Below are 21,434 nucleotides of genomic sequence, written 5' to 3'. Positions count from 1 at the left end.
GAACAACGACGCTGTAAAATAAGAAGAATGGCGCCTAATTACAGACTTAATAGTACAGACTTAGTAATGTGCCACGTGAAGATTCATCAGCCAGATTAAGTGTTTACTGATGACTGACAGTGATAGCGGACATCATCATCATTATTCCAATCAATCCTCTCCACACAGAAAAGCTTAAACACACTCGACTATCACTAAATCAAATTTAACACGCACACACAAACACGATTTGTAATGACGCAAATTGATACGATTGATGCATCTACTTAAAATCTTGTACGAGTTCGAATCTTAGTGATCGCAAGGTTAGAGGTCAAAGGTCAAGTTTTCTGAAAATCTTGTGAATGCGATGACTTGAGAGGTTGGAGATGTAGGAATTTGAAATTCATACTGTATCACCGGCCATCGGCAATATTTTTTAATTGATAAAATAACACAAATTACAGGTAATTTTAAACAAAAGGGCAGAGACGGGACAAAAAAAATTAATTACCTTGAGGGTTGATTTCATTCGACATATAGATTAACTACATTCAAGCTTATGATCAGTTCTCCTGCAGTCATTTCAGTTTTTTTTATATACTGTCAAATCACAGCAACAGTTGTTTCAAGGTGCTTTATGAAGTAAAGACTCTGCAATAATACAGAGAAAACCCCCAAATCAAACAACATCTTGGAGCAACCACTTGGTGACAACGGGAAGGAAAAACTCCTTTTTAACAGGAAGAAACCTCCGGCAGAACCAGGCTCAGGTGGGAAAACCGCCTGCTGTGACCAGTAGAGGGTGAGGAGAGGGAGACGGGACAAAGACACTATGCTAAAGAGACCCTAATTTTAAAAAAGAAGACTTTATTAAATTCTTTCCATAAATGAATCCCCATCACCTCATGACATCCACAACATGGGTCCTCCCAAGTGTCATCCTCTACAATTGTAAAACTCAAATCTGCAGGCATTCAAAAATTGACAGGCATGCAGTAATGTCATGCTGTTATTCACTCCATGTTTGTCTCTGTGGAAAACATGGCCGCCCCCAGGGGAGGGCCGTGTTCTTTCTGAACTCAAATCCTCTTGTTTGGTCAGATGGACACTGCAGGGACTGCAAGTGCGTCCTCCCGGCTACGTGCATGTCCACTGCACAGCTTTCTGACCCTGCTCATTTTGATGAGTTTTGGTTTTTCCTTTTAAATCCTAACCTTTTACTCATCTTTTTCTGCTCTGGGGTCAAATGCTCTTTCAAAGTGGATTATAGGGATTACTTAGAAACTTAGCTTGCACACAGATAATAGCTTTAGTTTCTCAAAGTCACCGAGAGCAAGCTGTGATTGCTATAATTGTTTTTTGTATACGGATTCCTAAATGGAAAGAATGGAAACCTTTATGAGCTTTTCCTGTTTGATAAATGCAAAGATTTAGAGAAACACCGCAAAGTTTTCTTCTTATTCCTGAATAGCATAAATGTGTGGCATGTATGCTATCCCAAAAACATTTCTAGGTAACAAGTTAACAAAAAAACTATGTTTACACCACAGGATGGTCTGTGGTACTTTAGGATTACCTTAATCCTAAACATATTCCAGCTGTTTGCTTAACTGGTCAACACACAAGAATGATTTTTAAAAAGAAACACTATACAGAACACTTCACTGTACTTTTCTGTGTGTTCACTGTAAAGCCTGAATGATTAAAGTGCTGCAAAAGTATGTTGAAAACTATAGATAGAAACATATCACACTATCATTTTATCTACTTTAGTTATTCTTCTACACTTTTTTGACACAAACTACTGAGACATGCATGAGGACATGCAGAGGTTTGGTGTGACAGAGGAGGATGCTGGGGATCAGGTGAGAGGGAGGCAAATTCCCTAAAGGGAGCAAAAGTGCCATTAAACTATCGTGACATAGTAATTTTTCAGGGATCAATGCCATAAACGGCCACTGACGAGCTGAATATTCGAGGGCTTATTTGGATGCTTTTGGTATAATTTTGTTAGAGAACTTGTCTAATGAAGTGAGACAGAGCAGCGAGTACCAACTCATTTATTTTACTTGCAAGGAAGCAAAAGCATAATCTATGTAAATGCTCGCCCACACAATCCCACGAGTTTCATTTATACACTTCTTTGAACGTTATCCTGGTAACAGATATGTGTGCGACACTCTTGCAGAGAAACAGTTCAGTTACACAGTGAACTCGGACATCTGGATAACAGATAGCAGAGGAGCCACAACAAGGCCTGAGACAAGGACAGAGAAAGATTCCTTCAGCTTGCAGTAAAGAGTGTTGCATGGCTTTAATAATTTTTCCATCAGATATCTAATATTAATAACAATAACCTCATTATTATCTCATTTTAGCTGTCTTAGTCATTATCTCAGCACTTTTTGCCTAGTTCACTTATAGTGATTAGCTTAGCTATAAGTTAGCAAGCTACTGAAGCTAGCTAAAACATGCACACATGGAGTCACTGGACTTTTTTTTAATGATCCACATTTAACGCAAGCTGCAGTGTTTCAAAAATGTTTGTTTGAAGTATCGTAACCTAACAGTGTTACTGATGGGCCTGCAGGTTTTTAACTGTTTTTGCTGATGCTTGCTTCTCATTGCTGGAATCTGGTTTAATAACTTGTAAAATTATTTAAACACATTTTGTTGTAGTGTGCAGCCTACTTTAAATCTTCCTTTAAATGCACAGGCTCTACTTCATTGCATAGCAGATTGATATCAGCTGCTTCTCTGCCACTCATTTCAGTTTCCTCCACTGTGGCAGCTGCAGCTGGAGCTGCAGGCATCGTTCTCCTCTTACAACCACCCAACACCCAGGCACTCCACATTTCACTCTTACAGACCTATTCTGTTTTTCACCCACAAATTTAAAAGTGATGTGAACATCCAAAGTAAAGAGTAGACAGGAAAATGGGGAAGAGAGCAGCAGCAAAGGATCGCAGGTCAGAGTCCAACGCAGGCCGCTGCATTTCAGCCGTAAGGCTGAATCAACCAGTGAGCTAAACTGACAGCCGTATGGTTAAACAGGTCTCTATTTGAAAAAGTAACAAACAATCTGTTTAGTAATGCGTCTCAGCACCGCCTTCTTATATCAGTTAAACATGACAACAAAGTGGAGCGCGCTCCCAGCTGAGCTGTCGTACGCAGGAGTGAAGGTCCTGCACGAAATCGAGCTTTCTAACTAAGTAACAGCACATTTATTTCATGCGAATTAAACATTACTTGGGATGAATGTGGCTTGGAATCAAACTTACATTTGAGCTCAGTGGAGGCACAGAGAAAATGTTTTTTACATCCAGCACACCTGCAGACAGCACAGTGGTTTCATTTCAGGTTATTTCCCGCAGCTGGAATTTGTTATATTGGCCACCTCAGCTATCACAGCAAAATACCAGAGCTAGATGTTCTTGATATAAATACTGTGTTCTCAATGAATCACCCTCAGGGTGTCACTCTGTATTCAAGCCGGTCCCTGCTCGCTGCCTGTGTGCTAGCTCCTCTGCATACTGAATGTCAGACTTGAAAACATGTCCTGCACTTTTTTTTGCTTTGAATGAGGTGAAATGGAGACACAGATATCATTGCATGTGTGGCCAAAGACAATGAGCATGTTACTACATCCCATGTAGCATTTATACTGCACTGAGATTTTCAGAAAGGTCAGAGTAGATGGAAGGTATTTGTGTAGGATGCATGTCAAGAATGGGACTAAACAGGCCTTTAGTGGCAGTCGCACTAAGCTTTCTGCCGGGCAGCATTCTTCCTCCGTACCCTATCCCATGAGCCTTTGCTGCTGGGACAAAGTCCTCTTTGTGTGCCCATGGCTCTTGGCTAGAGCACACAGAGCTTTGAAATTGTGTTTGAACGATGGGATTTTCATTTCTAGCCCTCCTTTTCGTGCTTGCTCTCACCCCTCTTTGCTTTCACTCTGACTCAACCCGCACCCTCCCCACCAAACCCACCTTTCTCTTAGCAACTGGCCGAGTAGGACGGTATTGCTCTGACACTAGCACTATTTGTGTTACCTCTTCATTTTTATATTGGATCACAGCATCAATTTCTCATGAGAAATTTCAAAAATCCTCGGACACATTTTTGTGTAACAGCAGTTTAGGTTGCGCGCTGAATATTTAGCTGTAAAACTTTGGGGAATTCATTTTTAAAGACGCTTCTAATTTACAGCTACATATTTGCATTCTTTGACTCTGTTATAGTAACTTTGGGTGAATCACAACTCAAAATAATCCAGATTTGAGAACTGGTGCAGCTCGTCAGTCTAGCCTCATCATTTAAGCCACTTTTCTTCTGATTGTCTGCCTCTGATAATCAGGAGGGTTGAACTAAGATGATCATATTAAGTGTATCCCCTCTTGTTGACATCATGCAGAGCCAAGAATAGAAAGAATTGTGTGAAACAGCATTTTATACCAGTCTGAATTCCGAGCTTCCAGCTCACAGCATGTCCTCCTCCCCAAAGGGATTTTTTCCTCCCCACTGTCACCAAATGTGAACATCTACTCAGGTCTACATCACCGTTTGATTCTTGATTCTTCCAAACTGCATGTCAAAGGATCCTTGGGCAAGATGCTGAACACTGAGATGCCCCTGGTGCATTCATTAGAGGGCGAGTGTGTGCATGAATGTTAGACAAGGCGTTTGGAGAATAAAAGCGTTGTATGAATGTGTGTGATTGGGTGAATGAAGCTGGTAGTATAAAGCATTTTGAGTGCTCAATTAGAGTAGAAAGGCCCTATGTAAGTACCGATCCACTTACCATTGTACGAGGAAACGTGTGACAGGAAATAGAGCCATTCATAAAAGGCCCTTTAAAATGTGTTCCTGGCCTTATTATGAGGATTGTAGATGCCCCCTCACACCCAAACGTGCTTCTTTCGTTTCCCTTGTGTTAATTTCTTTGCTTGTGCAACATAGTTGATGATAAATGTATATGTAGCTCTTATTAGTAAAACCAAAATGTAAAGGCTGTAACTTGAAAATGCGGATAGGCATAGTAGTGGATTACAGCCGTATACAACTGCTTGCATGTTGGAAAAAATTCCTCTGGAAGCAAGTCTCACCACTAGGCGGCCATCTTGAAACTGCTCCGGGAACTTATTTGTATTAAGGTGAGGTTGGCCGTTATGAATGTCTCTCTTCCACAGCATGTCTTTATCCTGTCTTCCTTCTCTCTCCCCAACCGGTCACAGCAGATGGCCCCGCCCCTCCCTGAGCCTGGTCCTGCTGCAGGTTTCTTCCTGTTAAAAGGGAGTTTTTCCTTCCCACTGTCACCAAAGTGCTGCTCATAGGGGGTCATATTATTGTTTGAGTTTTCTCTGTATGTATTATTTTAGGGTCGACCCTACAATAAAAATTGCCTTGAGGTTACTGTTGTTGTGATTTGGCGCTGTATAAATAAAATAAAATTGAATTGTATGTATTTTTTTATTTATTTTATGTAAGTGGCTTTTCCCCCTAGAAATTGCACTTCTAGCACCATCTTAATTTCCGTTCTGGATTATTTGAGAGCCATGCCTCTCTCTCGACATTTCTCTGCTGTTAGCTTGTCCTAACCCATGCTAAAGCTGATTTCTCCTAACATAATGCTTGGCTTCATCTGGAGTGTCTTTACTTTGAATTCACAGGAAAGAAAATAAATACTTACTGTCCACAGTTTGGTTTGTTACACTTAATGCCACTTTAAAATATTTCACGATGATTTTTGATTAAATATTTTGCACATTTGCTGCTCCTCTATTATTTTTTTTGCCGCTTCTTTTTTTAACCAGAAGTACCTGAAAATTACAGCAGTAGATCCTCGGTGTGTGGCCGCATCACTTGGCTCTTTGCACCCACCTGCCTGCCATTGTTTGCATGTAATTTTGTCCATACAGGTATTTAAAGCTTGTTTTAAATGTTTACTATAATCAGCCTAAATCGCTCTGGATGTGAGTGTCAGCTGAATGTGTGAAACACACGTGTGCTTTACTCCCTCTAAGATGTTATTAAACAGGTTGTGGTGTCTTAAGCTAGTTGCAGCTTGTAGAAATGAGTGAGTGTGTGTATGTGTGTGTATGTCTGTGTGTGCGTGCCAGCAGACAGTTTATCCCCTAACTAGTAATCTTACAGCTGCCTGTCTGGCTCATACCTGCTGCTGTTCCTGTGCCACAGAAAACACAATCGGGAAACTGCAGCCCTTCACCCCCTTTACTATTGGGCCATGAATGAATGAATGAGTCAGTGTGGTGGATGATATGATGTTAATTGTGTTTGCCAACATCTAAATTTGTCCTGCAAAGTAAAATCCAGACTCTTATAGTTAACTTGTAATTGGACCATGGTGGTGGCTTCAGAAGCTCCTACAGACTCAGAAGATTAAGAAACAAAAGCAAATTTTTACTAATTACCTGTTGAGAAATAAAGATGCTCCATGGTAAATATATCCATCACTGTAGTAGCTCTCTGGTGCTACAGTATTAGCAAGCTGTTGTGTAATCTGATCAGCTGGCTTTGCTATCACACAGAGACACACACACATGTGTGAGCAGAGTTATAATTCTGTGCTCTTAAGGCGATTCATTCCTGGATCTTTACCGTAAATCCAAGTCTTAACCCTCAAAAAAGCCACTGAAGGAATGGTCACTGAAAAGACCTGGGACTCAAAGTGATGCTAGTAACAACAGGGATGCAAGAACACCTCATTAGTAATGTCACAGAGTAAACTCGCTGTCCATATTTAACTTTAATCACTGCCTCCTAATATTTACTAGTTTTCTAAGTTTTGCATATAGCTGTACATACACAACTTCATTTTCAAAACCTTAATTCAGTCACGCTGTGATCATTGTTTCTGTTATGTTGTGTTTTGTTGTGACTTCGACGCTGTGGGTGATGTGGTTCCAAGTGTTTGTGTGACGGTTTAGCTAGCAACAGCCTGCAGAGATGAATGTTGAGGGTTAATGTTGCTGAATGTTGATAAATGTTCATAGTTTCTTAACAGGTAATAATTGTGTAGAAACACTTAGCTCGCTATGAAAAACAGGAAATTACTGCAACATTTTCCTGAGTTTACACTTGCAAACTAGGGTAGTATAAAATGCATTTACCTTTAAACTTTGAAGCCATTTACTTTGGTAAACCATTAAGTTCATGCGACTTCTTAAGTGCTTCACATTCAAAGTACAAAATTTAGCATAGATATATTAAATTGAGAGTATTTACTGATTTACGCAGCTTATGTTTGGCAGTGTACAGTATTATCTACTAGTTTTGTGAGCAAATGTTTGCTTTTTTGGCTTTTTTGGGGGATCCGGGCTAAAATCTGAAGTCTCACATGTCAGGTCGCAGGAAAGCCTGGAGAGCCATCAGAACAGATCAATAGAAGCTGTAAAATCAAGCCCCCAACACCACATTAATCGGTTATTGAATAACCACGTTATCTGTCTAACTGCGATGCGTGCTGCCAGCTAATTAAAAGCCAGGGCTATTCATTCTGGATTTAAACATTTAAAAGCTGGAGCCCAAGACAAGCACAAAAAATATCAGCAAATTAGAATTACAGCCCCACACTATTCACGCCACAACAATACTAGAGATGGCACGATACCACTTTTTTATGTCCGATACCGATACGTAATATCGGATCGGTCCATCTCTAGACAATACTGAAGTAAACGTTAAATTTTAAGATCAGCAAAATGTTAAATGAAGACATGATCTTAAATGTAACATGAGCTTCTGCATTGAGCAGTACAGAGTCTGAATTTCAGTGACATTTGCTTTAAAAAAGTTCAAGGTGTAATTTTGACATGTGATACCAGCCAAAGGACAGAGTTACTAAATAATAGTGATTATTAATGGTAGTTGTGCTCTTTTTATGTCTCACTGTTCAGTTTTAGGCACTCGTGGATACTGTGCAGGTTTCTGGTGTCTGTGTCTATAGTGATGTTGTGTGGGTCCAGTAAAAAGTAGGGTTCAGAAGCAATGTTCAGATATTGTCTGTTTCACTCAGTGAAAGACGCTGTTGTCACGTCGACTGTTTGCACCATGTTTAATACTGAGGAGTATTACACCGTTATTGTTCCTGCTGGAACTGTGCTGGGTTCACTTATGTGTCACTCTCTAAATATTCAAATGAGAAGACAAGAGGAAGGAAAGCCAAGCCTGAGCTGAAGAATGGACCAGTTTGTGAACCATTTCCTAATTGTTAATGAGGGGCTTCAGGACAGCTTGCCAAGGCTGGAGGGCCAATGGCGAAGAACTGTTTGAAAAGTGAAGGGGGGGTTGGGGGGGTGGACTGGGGCTAGCTGTTGGGCCACTGTCACTGAGGGGGACCCTAAACCCAATCAGCCCCCTCCTACCTGCTTCACAAAGTGCTGGAGCAGGCAACTGAGAGCCGCTGTCACTTCCACCGAAGATTTTAATGAGGGTCTAGCTGGTGCTTTGGGACTGTGGTGAGCCTGTGACACTTGCAGACTACAGTCTGTTAAGCAAACGCTGTGTCAGCTGACTTGGAGAGCAAAGGGGGGTCAGATTTTAAAGATGTCCAACAACAACAATAATCAAGAAGAGAACGAGGAAAAAGAAGAGGACGCTGAAGATAAAAGAGAGGAGGTCACAGTGAACACTGCGCTGCTTCCACCTCCTACTGAGGTCAATGTGAAGAGTCCAGCTGAGGACGAAAAGCCAGTGCCCAAGCCCTTGCCCAACGGGCACCACTGCCAGCCTATGAACCTCAGTATCTTTCCTCTCTCCACAGTCTCACCAGCAGCAGAGAGGATTCGCTTCATCCTAGGTGAGGACGACGATGGCCCGGCACCCCCACAGCTCTTCACTGAGTTGGATGAGCTCCTGTCAGTGGACGGACAGGAGATGGAGTGGAAGGAGACGGCCAGGTAAGATCCTCTTTGTGTGTATCTGCTTTGTTAAAATCATATCCTTTCACGGAGTCACTAAAAATGTGAATAAAAATGATGAAAAACCAGCCTCACGTTAAGTTTTTATCTCAAAAGGAATGAATATTTGTTTTTTATGGAAAAACAGTGAACAGACATTTGAAAACAGCTCCAAGTTTAAAACTGAGCTCAGAGTTTTACTGGTTTCTTCTGAGTGGCTCTCTAGTGGGACACACTGGGACAGAGATGGGATGATTGTTTATACATAATTAGCAGTGGATGAGTGAAGTTCTTTCAGGAGGAAACAGAGTCTCTGGACCGCTGCTCGAGGCACCCAATCAGCGATTCATTATCCTAAACTCAGACATACTGTAGAAGTTTTGATTCACTGTTGTTTAAACAGTTTGCAGAAGTACTGCTGACATTTTTAGTGCACTTTAAAATTGCTTTTAATTAAACTCAGTGAAGCTTTTAATTGCTAAGTTCTGCTTTAAATCTAGTTGACTGTCGTTTTAAATTTGGCCTTTTTGCCAGCGTTTCTAATGACTGACGATAAAATTGTCCGGCCTCCGCCCCCGTGCCTACTGCACACAGGAAGTTATTATATATGACTGAAGGATCAGATGAGGGGCTGATCCTTCAGTCATATTCGGTCAGCTCTGGAGAAACTTCAGCATAATTTAACCTGCACTGGACCACATGTTTGAAACGCACTATGATAGGTAAGTGTGGCCTCGGGAGTAATGATTCCCATCATTTCATGTCAGCCGTCTGAAAAAATCTAATAAAAAGCAATAAAAAAGCTGATCTACTTGATAGAAGAGGATGCAGCATATTTTTTCAGTCTCTAAAAATAAAAATCTTTAGCATACAGAAACTGTATGGAAAAAAAAAAAAAACAGGCTGAGGACAGCAGTGCAAGAGTTGTAGTTCAAAATTTAAGAACTTGTGCAGCATCTCGCCGAGTACACTCAGAGGACTCAAACTGAATAAAAGCTCTGCAACGTGCCGGGCAGTGCTGACTGCCTGCCAAGTGCGGTTTTGGCAGCCAGATTAAAACCGCAGTAGAGAAACAGCCGCTCAGTAACACCTCTGATTCTCAGGTCTCTCACTCTGAGCTGTCGAAATGAAGAATGGCAGAAAAAATATAACAATGCAGACTCAGAATCCAGTTTTTTTCCCAATAATGAAAAATGAAAAATTGATTGATTTAAAAAATAATGGCTGACCCTCGTCAACAGGTCCACCAAGCGTACATTTGATGGCTCATAATTTGGACTAAAGAGCAAAAAGCATGAAATAATTCTTTAAGTTTGTCATATATTTGACAATATTTACTTTTCCTTTTTTTCCCAAGACAAAGTTTAATTACATTTTATTTATACAGCACCAAATCAACACAACAGTTGCCTCAAGGCGCTTTATATTGTATGTTAATGACCCTACAATAACACGTACAGAGAAAAACCCAACGGTCATGTCGCACTTTGGCGACAGTAGGAAGGAAAAACTCCCTTTTAACAGGAAGAAACCTCCGGCAGACCGGATGGGGTGAGAGAAGGGCGAGAGTACAAAGACATATTACAAGTATGATTCAGTGCAGAGAGGTCTATTAAAACATAGTGAGTGAGAAAGGTGACTGAAGAAGAAACACCCAGTGCATCATGGGAATCCCGCAGCAGCCTACACCTATTGCAGCATAACTAAGGGAGGATTCAGGGTCACCTGGTCCAGCCCTAACTATATGCTTTATATGCTTTAGCAAAAAGGAAAGTTTGAAGCCTAATCTTCAAAGTAGTAGAAGTGCAATACATACTTGCATAGATATTTTTAGTGGTGGCATTTTTCACCAGGCTCTTGTTCATTGTGACGCTCTACATTCTGACATTATGAGAATAGCTTGGGCTAAAATTAGACTTGTGATGCCTCGAAGCCACCCATACTTACTCTCTAACACTGATATCTCTCCTCTTGCATCCTGACTGTACAGCCTGTTTTTGGTATGCCTGCTTCCCCCCAAGTTAGCAGGTTACTGCTTAGTACATTTCTATAAAATAAAATAATGTAAATGTTTATCCAAGACTATGATAAAAAGATTTTCATGTTAAATCGTGTGCCTGTCTGAGTCTTTTTTCTTTAAATCCAGGTGGATCAAGTTTGAGGAGAAGGTGGAGAAAGGTGGAGAACGCTGGAGTAAACCTCATGTGGCGACGCTGTCCTTACACAGCCTATTTGAACTGAGGACATGTATAGAAAAAGGCACCATCATGCTGGACCTGGAAGCTTCTACGCTACCCCAGGTTGTTGGTAAGCTCATCTCTTCAAAAATAATTTGTTTGTTTTTTTTCTTTTTAATTCCAGCAGCTACAAATTAATTTAACCCATCGAGTGATTATCGCCATGTGTAATCACAGCTGTAACAAATTCATATAAAGCTGCAGTTCATCCTGTGATTATGAGGTTAAAAGTGCAGTAGAACACCTTTTACTTCAATAATAGATGTGTTGTATCTTTAAAAGGTTATGTTCACATAGTTCAACCACAATGGTTGAGAGAAGGTTAAAGTGGAAGGAGCAGCAGGACCAAAGTGTCTTCATCCCACTTCATATGTAAATTAAAGTGGTCTCACTGCAGAGATACATAAGTGGACAATGTTTCAGCTTCATCTCCTGGTTGGGGCTATGATGGGAACCTCAGACTGCATATAAATGATGGCTATAGCCACGGTGATCTCATCCAGCATGTGAAGCCCTCTTTTAAGTTATTTAATTTAAAGTTATTAGCTGATGGTACTTTACCAAGTCATGACATTTGTCAGATAATTTCATGAAAAATTCAACCTCAACTCTGCTTTTAAAAGCTGAGACTAGTGATGCGAACTTTTAACTTCGATAACATTTAAACAAATGTGTTATTTAAAAAAAAAAAACAGACCCTGAAGAGCTGTTGTGAAGGGCAAAATGGGCTATAGTCCGGTGGCCAAAACAGAACAATGCTCAATAAAACCCCCCAAACAACCCCAAAAGCCCCCAAAACAAACACACAAAACACGACGTAAGTGTTTTTGGGGAGACAATAATGTGACGGACACTTCCACAGCTGGTCCGTCATGTTATTGTGTCCCCAGAAACACTTCCATTATGTTTGTGTAATTGACCTCTCAGGGCCACCGTACTACAGATACCGTGAAGGTTTTTTGTAGCAGGGTGTGTCACTACCCGATCGGTACCGGAAACCCGATCGGTACCGTGCGAAAGGCCACTACTCCGGGTAGCGACAGGGTGTAAAGTTTTAACATGGGAGTAAATGGGGGTTGACTCACCTTTGCAGCAAGCCTCAAGTGGCCATTCATGGAACTGTAATAGAGCGACCTCTATGGAAATATTTTAAGTTTTTTTTTGAGTAAATAAATTTTATTTTTCATTTTTTACCATTCCATGAACTCTAAACTTTGAATTATCTCTATGATTAGAAGTAAAATTATTTTTGCTGAGTCTGAATATGAAGAAATTGAATTTTTGGGAGATACAATATAAAATGTAAATACGTCTGGATCTCTATCCCTAAAAAATCGTATTACTTAACAAAGTCCAGCACAAAAGTGCTTTAGAGTGTGAAAGAACTGAACTGACAGATTTCTTTGATGTAAGAATATTTTTTTCTGCGGTTTGATCGTTTCGTTTTTTCTCCCTTACACATCACTATTTTTTACTGCTGCGTAACGATACTAAAGGTCAGCATCTTCCTGCTCTGAAACAACAGCCCGTCTGCCAGCTTGATTAAATCAGCTGTGTGATGTGCAGCGTGTGCAGAGCAGGTCGGCAGGTTCACGGATTGATGCGCATCAAAACACTCAGGTTTCTTTTCATTCCCGTCTTTTAAGAGCGAGAAAAGAGCTGAGTTGCAGGCCACGCTGTACTTTACATTACAGCACTAGTTGACTATAGTTTGGACTAAATGGCCACACAAAAACTTCCTAATCTGAGGGCAGCTAACCTTTTCCAGTTGCTCTAAGATGATTATATCTCTGTGTCCTCCTATCTCATGCCACCACCCCAACATTTTTGTCTGCATGAGGGAGCAGGAAGAAGAGTTACCACTTGGAGTGATTAATGTGAAGTAACTGTCTGTGCTGCGTGAGCTGCACTGGGCGGAGTGGAGCTGGGCCTCTTGCTCTGAGGCCTGCTGACTTGACTGATAGGCCATTAACAGCACTACCCTTACACAAGAAGAGGAACTGCCCCGGGCTGCTTTCATTCAGCATTCAGGCTTCTGACCTTCTTTTCAAAAATAGACTAGACCTTTTGATTGAGCCATTTCATGATGCCATAAAGAGGAGCATTAGAGTCTGGGAGGCACTAATTGAGTCCTTAAAGTATGAAGAGACTTTTATGGTGACCTGTTTTGGGTGATAGTGTTGCCAAGTCTACCTTTTTGAGTAAAATGCTGCAGGGTGGGGAAAGAAAGAGACCCCAAATTAAAGTGTCATTTGACAGAACAGCACAATATAATTTTACTCTTTGTGCTCATCTTTTAATTTATAAAACTTGAAACAGGTGGCACCTTTGCAATAAACTTAAAACAATATTTTATTTTTGTTCATGTTGCAAAAAAGTGTTTATTCAATCTAACATGTTAAATTTCATGTTTTGTTTATATATATATATATATATTTTTTCTTTGGATTCTTCTGAATTCTTCTGCTCCTAATTAAACCTAAAGCTCAAGAAATTAAGCAGTAATTAAAAAATGCATCCACAGTGTCTTTGCTTTAATGCAGAGTATTTAAAGCCTGCATTTAAACTTTAACTCAGCTTTTCACCTTCTCTTCCTCGCCTCTTCTCTTTCTGCATTTTCAGAGATGATCACTGACAACCAGATAGAGATCGGCCAGCTGAAGGCCGAACTTAAGGACAAGGTGATGTACACGTTGCTGCGGAAACATCGCCACCAGACCAAGAAGTCCAACCTGCGCTCTCTGGCTGACATCGGGAAGACGGTGTCCAGTGCAAGTAGGCTGTTTTCCACCCCGGAAAATGGTAATACTGATGCCAGTTTGGTGCAGTCTTAGCTTAAATAATTAAAGCTCGATTGCTATTTTATAAGAATAAACTAATTGCAGAATGGAGTCGACATTGAATTTTGTTAGGTGAAGAAAAAGATGTAGAGTGGGTTCTGAGGAATACCACAGTGTGTCATAAGGGGCACACTGCTGCCCTCCTCTGCATGAACCCACTAATGGGGCTTTAAACACAGTTCCAGCTGGAACCAGCAGATGAGGGAAAACACTAAAGAACCAACCTGAATAACTCGACCTGCATTAACACCAAAGCTAAAGAATAATTGAGTAAAATTAGTAAAGTTCAGAAATGTCTTTTGCAACGCTTTAAGTGGACTCACTGCAGGGTACTGTACTAACTACATAAACAGAGGTAGAGGTTTAAAGGGGACCTATTTATTAGTCATCTACAGTCAAGTATAAAGGAAGTGCACCCTCTGTCAATTCTAGGTTTTTTGTATCAGGACATAATAAAAAAATAATCGTATCCTTAACAGGTTTAAACTCATTCAATACAACATCAGATGGACAACCTTAATTAACCTTAATTCTGATGATCATCAGCAAGTGTCAGTAGCTCTATAGCAGGGGTGGGGAACTCCAGGATTTAAGGGTGTCCTGCAGGTTTTAGATCCTGGAGGTAATTTAGCCATTTAAATCATCTGTGTTGGATCAAGGACACATCTAAAACCTGCAGGACAGCGGCCCTCGAGGCCTGGAGTTCCCCAACCCTGCTCTACAGAGATATGCATGTGATCAAGGATACTGTAAAAAAACACAAGACCAGACTCTGTAGGCCTCTGTTAGCTTTTTATGGCAAAGTTCATGATGGTACAAAAAAGTAAAGAAGTAGTGTTTGGAAGGGCAGCCAGGAGAAAGGCTCCGCTCTCTAGAAGGAACATGGCAGGACAGATCAGGTTTAAGTTCAGTCTGACCAAGCAAACTTGTGGAACAATATCCTTTGGACTGAAGTGGATGCATTTGGCCATAATGCACAGTGCCATGTTTGGAGAAAACCAAACAGCTGATACCAGCTGTCAGCACTGGTGGAGGGGTGATGAGCTGGGTTATTTTTCTGAGTCACAGGACCCGGACACCTTGCACTCGACCAGTCGATCAGTCGAAGTATCCTACAGTCCGACGTGAGGTCATCTGTCCTATGACCAAAACATGATATAAATTTGTTCATGCAAACTGGTCATTAAAACAGAAAAAGACAAGTCCAGACCTGAACATGACTGAAGAACTGCAGCGGGACCTAAAGAGAGCTGTGCATCAAAAAAAATGCTCACTAATCTCTGTGCACTGAAGCAATGCTGTAAAGACGACTGGCCAACATTCCTCCACGATGATGTGAGACTGATAAAGTCATAAAGAAAGATTATTACTTCGAGTTATTACGTTCTTCCACAAGCTGTTGTTAATTTTAGAGCCTGCTCAGATGATTTTTTATGTCCTCATGCATAAAACCTTAGAACTGAAAGAGGGTTTTTTTCAACCATAGCCGTTGCAGTTGTTCTTACATCTGATAAATAAAGTCACATGAACAAGTCATTTCTGTAAACCTTAACTTTAATATGAGAGAGAACAATGGGTCCTCTTTAACTCTGAAGAAGTGAGCTGGGGCAAGACTTCACGACCCACAGGAGTAATCATAAACCTGAAATCATAGGATTCTGGTGTTTGCTACTTTGGTCACAATCTTCTAGTTTCACGATTCATGTTAACAGTAACGTTTCAAATCAATTAACTCTTAGTTTTGATTAAATTCATGGAAATGCATGTTTTATTTACAGAGCTGTCACTTTGTTTTGCTGAAAGTTGTCAGAAAATTAACTTTTTTTTTAAAATTCTTCTTTAAAAAATAATCATTAGTTCACTCCCGGGATAAGTTTCATTTGTCCCGGGATAAATGAAATTTCACTCTGGCACAAAATCTTCAGAAATATCTTGATGAAGAACTCAAAGTGACAGCCCCACCACACAGCTCTTACTGATGTTAACAACATGTGGATTAGTAGTCTGTCAAATATTGATTTACTAAATGTTTATTGTGTTGACAGTGGAATGAATCTGTTACTAGTCATGGGCCTTTGGAAAGTGAAGTTATTTATTAGCCACTATCAGATTTCAGGAACTTTGACGATCAAAGAAAAGGCTTTCTGTGTTCATGACCCAGCTCTAGCTGTGCTCGTCCTCTTATCACGGCAAAGATAAGGAGCCACTCTGATAAATATTGCTTGATTACCATCTTTTCAAGGATAAAGTTTATTTTCTGACTTATTAAAGTGCAGGTCAAACTTCTGTCCAAAGACCCATGATGTCCTCATTTAATGATGCCCCTCCTCTTTCCTCACTGTATCTCTGCACGGCTTGTCAATTGCAGCAATATCATGTCTTCACATATTTTAACAGCCACTTGATCTTTTGTGCATTTAACAAATCTTCTGCTTTGGCTCAGCGGGCTTTTCTGTCAACTCTGCTTTCCATCTCTCTTTCGTCCTCTTTGCTTCCCTGGATTGGCTTTGATAACCTGCTGCTGCCACTAAAAGCCCGCAGTCCTCTCGAGAACTCTGTGACTTGCCTGTCAGGTCGCATCTCAATGGAGGACTTGCAGACCCAAAGGAGTTCCAGTATGGACTGGCTCAGTAAGTTCACTGAAGTCTACATTCACACTGCAGACCCCTGGTGAGCTTCCATTTGGCGACAAAGAAACGAAGACCAGAGAGTTCAAATTTAGTCTCAAACTGAGGCTTTTTTAAAAATACAGACAGCGGATCGTAAAGTTGTGTCCGAGGGCATCTTTGTGCTGATGACCTGCAGCTTGAATGTAGTCACGACTAGCTTGAAATTTCACTAGATGCAAGTACTTGATGGTGAATAATCCCTGTCAGCTCAGGTTGTTTTTAAAGAATATTTTCTCTCACCTACACTACACCTATAAAAAAAATTATCTGGCTGCATCATACTGACATGCACGTTATTACCAACAGTGCCAAAGGTGCAGATGCATGAAAGGCTGCAGTGGCACCAGATTGTTGCATTCTTTGAGGTTTTTCTTTCCCTCTGATCTCTGGACTGAAGCCTGTTCTGCTGTCACATTTCAGGATCATCTTCTACTTATTTTGTGTCTGCACCCATTAAGTCCATCCACAGAGTAAGGCTTTAAATGTGACAGTAAGAATGATGACACTAGATCTCATTATTATCAAAGCACAACAAGCTGATTGAACCTCAAGAAAGATGCATTAATAATGGTAATTTTACTCTTCGTTTTTGACCTCCTGCCTTCTTTTATTTGAAATTCAAAGTAAAAAGTTGATATTTGATCTGATCACACATTTTATACCCGACGGGTTAGACCTAAATATCGGCCAGTTACTTTATCACAGACAATAGCTTTTGTCCTACAGCTTGCACGAGTATTTCTGTTGGATTTTTTCTTCTTTTGGCAAAGCATGTAAGGAGCTAATTGTCTGGGCCACTTTGGGTTTCTGCCTCTTTTCCTCTTGAGTCTTAGACCACAGTGGGGGTGAAGCTGGTCTAACTAGTCAATGTTGCCCTGTCTGAACAGATAGTCCCACCACAACTCCCAGGAACCTGACATCCACCAGCCTGAATGACGTCTCTGACAAACCGGAGAAAGACCAGGTAAGTCGCCCTCATGCATCTGCTGTACTGTTTCTGGACACCAACCCTCACCAATCCATCAGACTCAGTGGTGAGAGGTTTATATTTCCTGGAAAATGAAGGGGATGGATCTCTGTATTCCCAAGTTCCCAGTTTAAGGTGGTGTAGTTGTAACAATACGCTTGATTATTTTTATTAATCTGTTTTATTCTGAAACATTTATAATGAACCAGCTTGTCTGATTTCTCGAGCTTGAGGCTAAAAACAAGCTAGTGCATTGGCAGAAGAGATGAGAAAAGCCTGACTAGACTCCATGACAGAGCTGCATGGTGTAGGCTGGATGTAACAGAGCTGAGGAGGCCCGTCGGAGTATTTCGTGGTTGTTGCTTCACAGCAGAGATAACATTGTCTAAAGTGCATTGTTCCAGCTCCTGGTATTATCACCCAGCCTGCTGTAGCTGCTCTGAACCTTCCCCGCCTTTTCCTTTGATGGTTAAAGTGGAAATTTTTGTAGCAACTTTAGACTGCAGTGAGGATCAGGCTGTGGCTGATAAAGGATGATGTCATCAACAGCAAAGAGAGACTGAATTTCCTCTGCAGCCTTACAGTCGACAGCAGCGGTCCCCAAACCCCGGGGCACGGACCGGTACTGGTCCGTGAGTCGTTTGGTACCGGGCCGCGAGAGTTGAGGCTTGGGTGTGAAACTGATGGTTTTCAGGGTTTTTAGTGTTATTGTTTTTATCGTTGACTCGGTTTCCCTGGGTCTTTTCCCACGTGTTATCAATAAATCTTCTTTTTTTGGTACTGGTTTTATTTTGTTGTATTTATCTGCGACACCTTAAAGGGCGGTCCATGAAATGCTGTTGGCCATAAACCGGTCTGTGGTGCAAAAAAAGTTGGGGACTGCTGGTCTACAGTGCCATTAAACTGTGTTTGCACCGTTCCTGATTTCTCACTTTTAGTTCAAACAAATTTTAATATCAGACAAAGATTACTCGAGTAAATACAAAATGCAGTTTTCAAATCATGGTTTAATTTATTAAGAGGACAAAAAAGACTAAAAAACTTTTTCCTACCAGCCCTCGGTGAAGAAGTAACTGCCCCCTAAACCTAATTACTGGCTGTGCCACCCTTGGCAGCAAGAAGTGCAGTCGGGTGTTTGTGATAACTGTCCGTGAGGCTTTCATGTGATTGTGGAGAAACAGAATCTTTTTTGCAGAATAGTTTTCATTCAGCTACAGCTGGGGGGATTTGCCTGTTAAAGGCACACCAGAGCATCTCGGGCTTTGAGGAGTCTTCACCAAACCCTTTATTTGTCTTTTGAGCCATTCTGAGGTGGAGTTGCTGGTGTGCTTCAGATTATTGTCCTGCTGCAAAACCCAAGTGCACTTGAGCAAAACTCATGGCTTGACATCCTCCTTCAGGATTTTCTGGTAGAAAACAGAATTCATGGTTGCATCAATTACAGCAAGTCTTCCAGATCCTGAAGCAGCAAAGCAGCCCCGGGCGAACACATTATCACCACCATGTTTGACTGTTGGTGTGATTTTCTTTTCATGAAATGCTGAAGTAGTTCCACACCAGATATAACAGGTATGAAACCTTTTGTTTCATCGATCCACAGAATATTTTCTTAAAAGTCTTGGGGATCATCAAGATGTTGTTTGGCAAATCTGAGCTATGTCTTTGTATTGTGTTTGGTCTGCGGTGTTTTTCTCTTTACATTTTTACTCTGTGTCTTTCTTATTGTCTTTTGGATGCTGAGTCAGATGAGTCATTGTTGGGCTCTTGAAGTAATTTTTGTAGGCTCACCACTCCTGGAAAGGTTCACAACGGTTTCATTTTTTCCATTTATTTTTTCCATAATGGCTCTTACTGTGTTTCACTGCAGTTCCTTATAAATGGCTTTGCAACCCTTTCTAGACTGATAGAGACAGCTGTAGATCGTGGCATGATGCGTTTCATTTTGAGATTGTTGAGCCTACTTTACTTTGTCTTGTTTAGCAGGAATCAGTGACATTTGTTACTGAGTCTAGAGGAATGATTCTCACTTCGGGTGCGGATGAGCCCCAGTTCATGTTACAACCCGTCTAGGGGCCAGGTCATAGCATGGATGAGGCACTCGCTCCCCCACTTCCTCAACTGTTACGGAGCACTGCACCCGGCGGCTGTCACAGGCGTTAGGGGAAGCACAAGAACCTCTCTTGCCGGCGGTGCTCCAGGCTATATTTATAAGACGGGTCCTCCAGCTGGAACCAGTCATTCCGGAGCCATACTTCCACGCACCAATCGCAGCAGGGATTTACCATAACACAGTGAGCTGTTCAGACAGAAACAAACACGCATGACAGGTGTCGTAACCCAGGTTTTAAACAATAGGGTTCATCACGAATTACGTGGAGGGGGCAATGACTTTTTCACAAGGGCAGGTGGATAGTTTGGATAGTTTTCTTCCCTTAGTGAATGAAACCATCATTTAAAAACTGCAGTTTGTATTCACTCAGGTTATCTTTGTCTGATATTAAAATTTCTTTGATCTGAAACATTTAAGTGCAAAAAACATACAAAAAATGGAGAAATCGGGAACGAGGCAAATACTTGGCGCTGTTGCTATATTTAGATCATCTAACACGCCCACAGGACATAACACAGTTTTCCTCTGGGCTTTTGTCAGAGGCTTCCACACACTTGAGACACGCTGCTCCTTTGCCCTCACGCTATCTTATCCTTACTACTTGTATGCCAACATGTGTAGTAGCATCTGCAAAGGTTGTTTATTACCAAAGTGTAGCTCCTGGAATATTTCTCATGTAGTCTACCTGTGTGAGTCAGAAATGTGACATGTAAACTCTTCTGACTGGATAAATGCAAAAACATTGTAGCTGTGCTGATTACTAAAACGAACAAATTATTTTATTTTCCAGACTGAGTAGATTTAACAAAGTCAGATTAATCTAAACTAATCAGTGAGTTACTTTCTCATGAAAATATCCAACCCAGTATCACGGCAAGATGGAGAATAGACACACCAGTCGACCATGTCATAGCATGCAGAAATTGCATTACCACCAGGGGGCGCTAATACATTTAAAGCCGTGAGGTGAAGATCTACAGAAGCTCAAAAAAAGTACATTCCAAAGGCCTTAAGCAGTTAATGTGTACATACACATATAAATGTGATAATAATGTCTGTTAAACACTCAAATAAAATCTCCCCCTGCTGTTACTGCAGAGTACTGCAACTTACTGCAAATTCTGCATGCGTGTCATACGATTCATAGAAGCAAAGTGCCAAATGGACACAGTGGACCGGCGTTTCTATTACACGTTTTGTTGTGATGTTGGGTTGAAATGGCAGCTCTTCTCTGGACTGTACTCTATGGATTCTCATTGTATGTATTGTCATATTGCATGTGTCATGTTACCCCAGTTCACAGCAGACAATGTTTTATATGCCCTCATCCCAGACGAGGCCTGTGGGAGAGAGGAATTAGGTCAGAGCGACCCAGTCAGAGGGACCCAGTGAGTCTCCTGTGGGACAGATTAGAGACTCCCAGGCAGGAAACGAATCTCCTAAACCGAAGCTCCTCCACACCCACTCAGCCCATAAATACCATAATGACGTTTCCACATGGAGCGATCGTGACTGATAACTTGTTGCTAATGTAGAGATAAGATAAAGACGGGAGCTGTTCAGATTAACATACAGAGACTGCAGCCACTCGAGGTGCACAGATGAATTACAAACGTATATAATTAATTTTCTCTTCACAGTGTATTATTTTTGCAAGGACTTACAAGTATTAGTTTAAATTTGAACCTGAGTAACAACATCTAAATATTAT

At 41.0% G+C, this 21,434-nt stretch overlaps 1 protein-coding gene across 10 annotated transcripts in view; it reads left to right on the top strand.

The window, feature by feature from the left end:
* slc4a4a (solute carrier family 4 member 4a) overlaps positions 1 to 21,434 on the top strand; it is a 64,976-nt gene that overhangs the window by 17,185 nt on the left and 26,357 nt on the right. For 5 of the 10 annotated variants that reach the window (XM_082555013.1, XM_082555015.1, XM_082555014.1 and 2 more), the window contains 5 exons: positions 8,765 to 8,900; positions 11,047 to 11,207; positions 13,760 to 13,939; positions 16,512 to 16,607; positions 17,534 to 17,610. In XM_082555013.1, the coding sequence (XP_082411139.1) occupies positions 8,765 to 8,900; positions 11,047 to 11,207; positions 13,760 to 13,939; positions 16,512 to 16,607; positions 17,534 to 17,610 (650 nt within the window). The other 5 variants (XM_082555012.1, XM_082555017.1, XM_082555016.1 and 2 more) reach the window with 3 other exon arrangements.

The sequence above is a fragment of the Aulonocara stuartgranti genome, assembly GCF_965226115.1.
Source record: "Aulonocara stuartgranti genome assembly, chromosome: 12".
NCBI lineage: Eukaryota > Metazoa > Chordata > Actinopteri > Cichliformes > Cichlidae > Aulonocara > Aulonocara stuartgranti.
The sequence above is the reverse complement of the archived record's forward strand: the minus strand, read 5'-3'. Positions and strand labels throughout refer to the sequence as shown.